Raw genomic sequence first — 8,399 nt, 5'->3', positions numbered from 1 at the left:
GCCAACATCAGTGACGATTATCTGAACCGGTCCTGGGCCTCCCCTAGGTCTACTCAGACTCAAATGAGTACCTGGTGCGATGTGTAAACATCGCCACTGGGGAGACAAAGGCGGCCGGGCGTGGTGTTGGCCACCCACCCCCTCGTGTGCCGTGCCGGCCTTCATAGGTGCTCGCTAACAGCACTTGCCCCGACAGTCTGTTAAGGCTACACGGGGGATCGTTTTATCTTTGTGTGGTGCTGAACTTCTTTAGCACCGTACGTAGCCACCCGTGATAATCGGAGGTTCGGGGGGGGGGGGAAGGACAACAACCTTGACACGACACCGACACGCAGCAGTTCTGAAGCGAATGAGTGTTTCAATGGTGCTCGTTTTATCGACCCCTTGAGGGTGGGAGGTATGATGGGGCGCTGTGGTCAACCACACTTGTACAGCTGCACGGGCGTCACTCGAGATCACAGCGACGTTTGTTTTGCTACAATGAGCATTGTTGAGACATCGCTGCTCAGGTACAGTTTACAGGACTGAGGCCGTGCTGGAAATTGCACATTCCTATGACGAGGGGGGGGGGGGGGGTGTCTGTATGCGCGTCTGTTTCACAGAAGACGTGTCCGTTGGTACTAGTTTTATCGACCCCTCGCACAGCGTGGTACTAGTTTTATCGACCCCCGAGGGAGGCAGGGTGGGACGGATGATGATGGGCCGAGCCAGCTATCACGAACAAACTTGAGTCGAACTCTGCTCGTGGGCTAACAAAGCGTCACATCCATGCTGGACTCTAGCCAACACGAGGGGCATGTCAACACCAATTACATGTAATAGCCGCTCGCTTTGTGGGCAGTAATTGAGGATGAAGGCGTGAGATCATCAACTCCGGATTCGCGGTGGCCGAGTCCCCGATTTGAACCCAGGCCCTCAGCGATGGCGGCTCGGAATCTTCTGACCTGTTGACCCCTCCCGACACTGGGACACATCTGTGGACAGCAGAAACAACAACAACAACAAGGACACGAGCTTCGAAACTCTTCGGATTAAAGATTCGAAATGAGGAAAGAGAAAAAAAGATTTTAAATGAAGATGAAAATAAAGATAAAATAAAGATGAGAAAAAAATAAAAATTCTAAATAAAGAAAAAAAAATTCTAAATAAAGATGAAAATAAAGACAAGAAAATAAAGATGAGATGAAAATAAAGATAAAATAAAGATGATAAAAAAAAATACAGAGACAGAGGGACAGAGACACAGACACAGAGGGACAGAGACACAGAGAGACAGAGAGACAGAGAGAGACAGAGACAGAGCCAGAGAGAGACAGAGACAGAGAGACAGAGACAGAGCGAGAGACAGAGGGACAGAGACACAGAGAGACAGAGAGAGAGACAGAGAGAGACAGAGAGCCAGAGTGAGACAGAGAGAGAGAGACAGAGACAAAGCGAGAGACAGAGGGACAGAGACACAGAGAGACAGAGAGAGACAGAAAGACAGAGTGACACAGAGAGAGAGAGAGAGACAGCGAGAGACAGAGGGACAGAGAGACACAGAGAGAGACAGCGACAGTGGCCAGGTAGCGTGGCCGAGCGGTCTAAGTTGCTGGATTAAGGCTCCAGTCTCTTTGGAGGCGTGGGCTCAGACCCCACCGCTGGCAAAGCTTGTTTTGCATTAAACGCAAAGTGCAAAATAGTCTTTAAAAATAAAGAGACAGAGTCAGAGGTCGGTCGGTCTGCTGCGCGTGGGATGCCGCTGACGTGCAGCCAGGAGCCACGCCCGCGTGGATGAGGCTCCTCGCGCGCAGACGTCACGGCAACACGCATCGCTGTGGATCGCCAGGTATTTGCACATCGTACAGTACAACCTGACTTCCCGGAACGTACGATTGGAGTTCGTTCGAGTCATCGCGGTGGCGGAGTTCAAAGCGCCGAGCGGCCAGCAACAATCGGCACTGTCGTGAGACGAACAATAAAACAAAAGGATACCCGATAAGGGTGTAGCAAGGTGGTAATGATTGCAAGAGTTTAATTATGACGGTGGTGGTGGCAGTGGTGGTGGTGGTGATGATGGGAGGAGGGAATTCCAGTGGCGCGGTGCGATCGGAAAAAGCAGAAAAGAGAAGTGGGGCGAGTGAGTCAGTGGGTAGGTAAGTGGGTGGGTAAGTGGGTGGATGGTTGGATGGGTAAGTAAGTGGGTGGATGGGTGGATGGGTAAGTAAGTGGGTGGATGGGTAAGTAAGTGGGTGGATGGGTGGATAGGTAAGTGGGTGGATGGGTAAGTGGGTGGATGGGTAAGTAAGTGGGTGGATGGGTGGATGGGTAAGTAAGTGGGTGGATGGATGGATGGGTGAGTGGATGGGTGGGTGGGTGAGTGGATGGATGGGTGGGTGAGTGAGTGAGTGAGTGGGTGAGTGAGTGGGTGGGTGAGTGAGTGAGTGAGTGGGTGAGTCGGTGGTTGCGTGGATGAGTTGATGAGTGGGTGAGTCAGTGAGTGGGTGAGTGGGTGAGTGAGTGGGTGGGTGAGTGTTCTTATGACCCGCAGTGTCGTGGATAAACACATTCTGCTCTGTGACCAGCACATGGCAGTGAAGCCATGGATTCTTGCACCTCTCCGAACGAAGCTTCGAATGCCGCACCCAGACGTGGGTCACGTCCTCGTCGCTGTGAATGTGAAATTAGAGATGAATAAAGTCATATGAATACAAATCGATGCATTGTTACATGAAGGCAAGTCCAGATATTGTTTAGCAAATCGCTGTTTTCATTTACATAGCATAGCAATTATTAGTTTAAAATCTTTTTATAGCATATTTGAATATTGCATCTGCCTCGTCGTCGTAAAAAACTATTTTTTGTTGTTGTTGTTACGTGTGCATCGTTTGTTGTTGTTACGTTCTGACCACGTGCTAAGCCCCACCCCTTCACTGGACGCGTGCGAAGCAAGAGCTTTATAGCTCATCGGATTCGTCCTGCAGCAGTATCAATAAAGATTCAGATTCTGAGTGAGCGAGTGACTGGGAGTGAATCAGGGATCTGAGTTCAGGTGAACGGTGACCGTGGCAGTCGAGGCGATAGTGGAGCGGTAAGGAGGGCGAGTGAGCGGTAAGGAGGGCGAGTGGGCGGTAAGGAGGGCGAGTGGGCGGTAAGGAGGGCGAGTGAGCGGTAAGGAGGGCGAGTGAGCGGTAAGGAGGGCGAGTGAGCGGTAAGGAGGGCGAGTGGGCGGTAAGGAGGGCGAGTGAGCGGTAAGGAGGGCGAGTGGGCGGTAAGGAGGGCGAGTGAGCGGTAAGGAGGGCGAGTGAGCGGTAAGGAGGGCGAGTGGGCGGTAAGGAGGGCGATGTGGGCGGTAAGGAGGGCGAGTGAGCGGTAAGGAGGGCGAGGTGAGCGGGTAAGGAGGGCGAAGTGAGCGGTAAGGAGGGCGAGTGAGCGGTAAGGAGGGCGAGTTGGGCGGTAAGGAGGGCGAGTGAGCGGTAAGGAGGGCGACGGTGAGCGGTAAGAGGGCGAGTGGGCGGTAAGGAGGGCGCGTCACTAGGGCGTGAGCGGTAAGGAGGGCGAATGTGAGCGGTAAGGAGGGCGAGTGAGCGGTAAGGAGGGCGAGTGGGCGGTAAGGAGGGCGAGTGAGCGGTAAGGAGGGCGAAGTGGGCGGTAAGGAGGGCGAGTGAGCGGTAGGAGGGCGAAGTGAGCGGTAAGGAGGGCGAGTGGGCGGTAAGGAGGGCGAGTGGGCGGTAAGGAGGGCAAGTGGGCGGTAAGGAGGGCGAGTGAGCGTAAGGAGGGCGAGTGAGCGGTAAGGAGGGCGAGTGGGCGGTAAGAAGGGCGAGTGAAGCGGTAAGGAGGGCGAGTGGGCGGTAAGGATGGGGCGACCGTGGTGGTAAGGAGGGCGAGTGAGCGGTAAGGAGGGTGAGTGAGCGGTAAGGAGGGCGAGTGAGCGGTAAGGAGGGCGAGTGGGCGGTAAGGAGGGCGAGTGAGCGGTAAGGAGGGCGAGTGAGCGGTAAGGAGGGCGAGTGGGCGGTAAGGAGGGCGAGTGGGCGGTAAGGAGGGCGAGTGGGTGGTAAGGAGGGCGAGTGGGCGGTAAGGAGGGCGAGTGAGCGGTAAGGAGGGCGAGTGAGCGGTAAGGAGGGCGAGTGAGCGGTAAGGAGGGCGAGTGAGCGGTAAGGAGGGCGAGTGAGCGGTAAGGAGGGCGAGTGAGCGGTAAGGAGGGCGAGTGGGCGGTAAGGAGGGCGAGTGGGCGGTAAGGAGGGCGAGTGAGCGGTAAGGAGGGCGAGTGGGCGGTAAGGAGGGCGAGTGAGCGGTAAGGAGGGCGAGTGAGCGGTAAGGAGGGCGAGTGGGCGAGTGACTGTGGAGTGAATCAGGGAGCGCTTCGCAATTATCAATCAACAGCGACAGGAGGGTGTCCCAGGGGAAAACCGGGACAGGTGGGAAACCGGACGTGGTCCATGCATCGGCCTCCTCGTCCTCGTCGCTGTGAGTGTGACATTGAAGAGTCCGGTCACCTCTCCCCTCCACTCTGGCAGGTGACAGGTGACACGTCACGTGGCTCCAGGGCAGGTGTGGGCAGGTAAAGCAGGTAAGGCGGGCGTGGCCAGGTAAGGCAGGTAAGGCGGGCGTGGGCAGGTAAGGCAGGGGTGGGCAGGTGAGTCTGATCCCGATCGATGTTGGTACCTCGAGCGGAGGCGCCGAGCGGAGCAGTTTGCGTGGGGGTGGCTGCGCTGAACTCGAGCCATAAAATCCTTCAACGCCATACAATCATGAAATCGTAAAATCCTACAACGCCATGAAATCCTATATAAAATCCCACTGCCATAAAATAAAAATCCTACAAGGTCATAAAATCAAATCCTACATAAAATCCGACACGTCACGAAATCATAAAATCCTAAATAAAACCCACAATGCCATAAAATAAAATCTTACATAAACTCTTACACGCCACGAAACCACCGATCAGAGATTTGCCACCCCCACCCCCCCCCCCCATATATGGCCATCGTGGATCGATAATCGTGCTTAATCGTGATCGATTCCCGCTCGCTCGATCCACCCTCAACAAACGTAAAAAAAAACAAATCCGCTACCGGGTTCGTCGTCAAATTTCGCGGATTAATCGCCGCGCGCTTCGATTCCTTTTCCCAATCGATCCGTGGATCGAGTCACGATGTCACGCCCCCCACACAAAGACAAAGGTTCCCCCCAACCCCCGTGTAGGCTCTAACAGTGTTGGGGGGCAAGTGCTTGTAGCCAGCAGTGCCAATGAAGGCCCGTGAGCTGGGATCCAACTTTTAGAGGCCGTCCATAAATGACGTCACGCACCTGGGGGGGAGGGGGTCAGACATTTGTGACGATGTGTGACGAGGGGGGGGGGGGGTGAGAAATGTGACGTCACATCAAAATGCGCAACTTTAAATAAATGTAGACAACACGTTCTACTTAATTAAATAGACTTTGTAATAAATGTTTTCTCCTACAACATCAGAGTGCAGCGCCACATTAAATACGCACTACGATGACAATAGTTTAAAGCGATTTGAAGCATGTTTTATTTTTTTTCGGGGGGGGGGGGCAGATCTTGTGACGTCATCTTTGAGGGGGGGGGTCTGACTTTTTGTAACGCCGTGTGACGATGGGGGGGGGGTCAAAAATCGTACAAAACCGCGTGACGTCATTTATGGACGGCCCCTAACCACTGCACCCACCGCTCCCATCAACTCCCCCCACCTCCTCCCCCCCCCCTTAGCAACCGTCGACCAATCGGCTCGCGGCTCGGATCCGCGTCCCGGTTGCTAGGGAGGCAATGTTGTCGGGAGCCGGGCCGCTCGCTGCGTGGACCGCGCCGCCGCCGAGAGGAGGAGGAGGAGACGGGGGGCGAGAGGCTCAGAGGAGGCTCAGAGGGGCCCAGAGAGAGAGGGGAGAGGGGGGCTGGGGGCGGGTGGGACCCCCACGGGGACGGCGAGGCGGAGTGGAGGGCGACGGCGAGATGAGCTCCCCCTTGGCTCAGCTCGGACGGACGCGCAGAGCTCCGCTTCCGGATGGAGGAGACCTCGGGTGAGTGGGTGAGTGGGTGGGTGAGTTGGGTGAGTGGGTGAGTGGGTGAGTGGGTGAGTGGGTGAGTGGGTGGGTGAGTGAGTGGGTGAGTGGGTGGGTGAGTGGGTGAGTGGGTGGGTGAGTGGGTGAGTGGGTGAGTGGGTGAGTGGGTGGGTGAGTGAGTGGGTGAGTGGGTGGGTGAGTGGGTGAGTGGGTGGGTGAGTGGGTGAGTGGGTGAGTGGGTGGGTGAGTGGGTGAGTGGGTGGGTGAGTGGGTGGGTGAGTGGGTGAGTGGGTGGGTGAGTGGGTGGGTGAGTGAGTGGGTGGGTGGGTGGGTGAGTGAGTGGGTGAGTGGGTGGTGAGTGAGTGAGTGGGTGGGTGGGTGAGTGGGTGAGTGAGTGAGTGAGTGGGTGATGGGTGGGTGAGTGGGTGAGTGGGTGGGGGGGTGAGTGGAGTGGGTGGTGAGTGGGTGAGGAGTGGGTGGGTGAGGTGAGTGGGTGGGTGAGTGAGTGGGTGAGTGGGTGGGTGGGGATGGAGTGGGTGAGTGGGTGGGTGGGTGGGTGATGAGTGGGAGTGGGTGGGTGAGTGGGTGAGTGGGTGGGTGGGTGAGTGGGTGGGTGAGTGGGTGGGTGAGTGGGGGGGGGTGGGTGAGTGGGTGAGTGGGTGGGATGGGGGTGGTGTGGGTGGGTGGGTGGGTGAGTGGGTGAGTGGGTGAGTGGGTGGGTGGGTGAGTGAGTGAGTGGGTGGGTGGGTGGGGGGGTGAGTGGGTGGGTGAGTGGGTGAGTGGGTGGGGTGAGTGGGTGGGTGAGTGGGTGGGTGGGTGGGTGGGTGAGTGAGTGGGTGAGTGGGTGGGGGGTGGGTGAGTGAGTGAGTGGGTGGGTGGGTGGGTGAGTGGGTGGGTGGGTGAGTGGGTGGGGGTAAGTGGGGGTGGGTGAGTGGGTGGGTGGGTGAGTGAGTGGGTGAGTGGGTGAGTGGGTGGGTGGGTGAGTGAGTGGGTGGGTGGGTGGGTGGGTGAGTGGGTGGGTGGGTGAGTGGGTGGGTGAGTGGGTGAGTGGGTGGGTGAGTGGGTGGGTGAGTGAGTGGGTGGGTGGGTGAGTGAGTGGGTGAGTGGGTGGGTGAGTGAGTGAGTGGGTGGGTGAGTGGGTGAGTGGGTGGGTGAGTGGGTGGGTGAGTGGGTGAGTGGGTGGGTGGGTGGGTGGGTGAGTGGGTGGGTGAGTGGGTGAGTGAGTGGGTGGGTGAGTGAGTGGGTGGGTGAGTGGGTGGGTGAGTGAGTGGGTGGGTGAGTGGGTGGGTGGGTGGGTGAGTGGGTGAGTGGGTGGGTGAGTGGGTGGGTGGGTGAGTGGGTGGGTGAGTGGGTGGGTGGGTGAGTGGGTGGGTGAGTGGGTGAGTGGGTGGGTGAGTGGGTGAGTGGGTGAGTGGGGTGGTGAGTGGGTGGGTGGGTGAGTGGGTGGGTGGGTGGGTGAGTGGGTGGGTGAGTGGGTGGGTGGGTGGGTGAGTGAGTGAGTGGGTGAGTGGGTGGGTGGGTGGGTGAGTGAGTGAGTGGGTGGGTGAGTGGGTGAGTGGGTGGGTGGGTGGGTGAGTGGGTGGGTGAGTGGGTGAGGTGAGGGGTGGGTGGGTGGGGTGAGTGAGTGAGTGGGTGGGTGAGTGGGTGAGTGGGTGGGTGGGTGAGTGGGTGGGTGAGTGGGTGGGTGAGTGGGTGGGTGGGTGGGTGAGTGGGTGAGTGGGTGGGTGAGTGGGTGAGTGGGTGATGGGGGGGGGGTGGGTGAGTGGGTGAGTGGGTGGGTGAGTGGGGGGTGAGTGGGTGGGTGGGTGGGTGAGTGAGTGAGTGGGTGAGTGGGTGGGTGGGTGGGTGGGTGAGTGAGGAGTGAGTGGGTGGGTGGGTGAGTGAGTGAGTGGGTGGGTGAGTGGGTGAGTGGGTGGGTGGGTGAGTGGGTGGGTGAGTGGGTGGGTGAGTGGGTGGGTGGGGTGAGTGGGTGAGTGGGTGGGTGGGTGGGTGAGTGAGTGGGTGAGTGGGTGGGTGGGTGGGTGGTGAGTGAGTGAGTGGGTGGGTGAGTGGGTGAGTGGGTGGGTGGGTGAGGTGGGTGGGTGAGTGGGGGGTGAGGGGTGGGTGGGTGGGTGAGTGGGTGAGTGGGTGGGTGAGTGGGTGAGTGGGTGGGGGTGGGTGAGTGAGGGGTGGGGGGTGGGTGAGTGGGTGAGTGGGTGGGTGAGTGGGTGGGTGAGTGGGTGGGTGGGTGGTGAGTGAGGGGTGGGTGGGTGGGTGAGTGAGTGAGGGGTGGTGTGGTGGGTGAGTGGGTGGGTGGGTAGGTGAGTGGGTGGGTGAGTGGGTGGGTGGGTGGGTGAGTGGGTGAGTGGGTGGGTGAGTGGGTGGGTGGGTGAGTGGGTGGGTGAGTGGGTGAG

General features: G+C 58.4%; 1 protein-coding gene across 1 annotated transcript in view; it reads left to right on the top strand.

Moving 5' to 3' along the window:
* The first annotated feature begins 4,314 nt into the window (after positions 1-4,314).
* Positions 4,315-8,399, top strand: part of UBXN11 (UBX domain protein 11) — a 54,143-nt gene continuing 50,058 nt past the window's right edge. The window contains exons 1-2 of the mRNA XM_061574689.1: positions 4,315-4,496; positions 5,717-6,024. Coding sequence (XP_061430673.1) covers positions 4,419-4,496; positions 5,717-6,024 — 386 coding nt within the window. The 5' untranslated portion in view covers positions 4,315-4,418. The remainder of the gene's footprint in view (positions 4,497-5,716; positions 6,025-8,399) is intronic.

This window comes from Lethenteron reissneri, chromosome 56, assembly GCF_015708825.2.
Source record: "Lethenteron reissneri isolate LAM-NWPU_2019-01 chromosome 56, ASM1570882v1, whole genome shotgun sequence".
Taxonomy (NCBI): domain Eukaryota; kingdom Metazoa; phylum Chordata; class Hyperoartia; order Petromyzontiformes; family Petromyzontidae; genus Lethenteron; species Lethenteron reissneri.
This window is presented reverse-complemented; position numbering and strand designations above follow the sequence as displayed.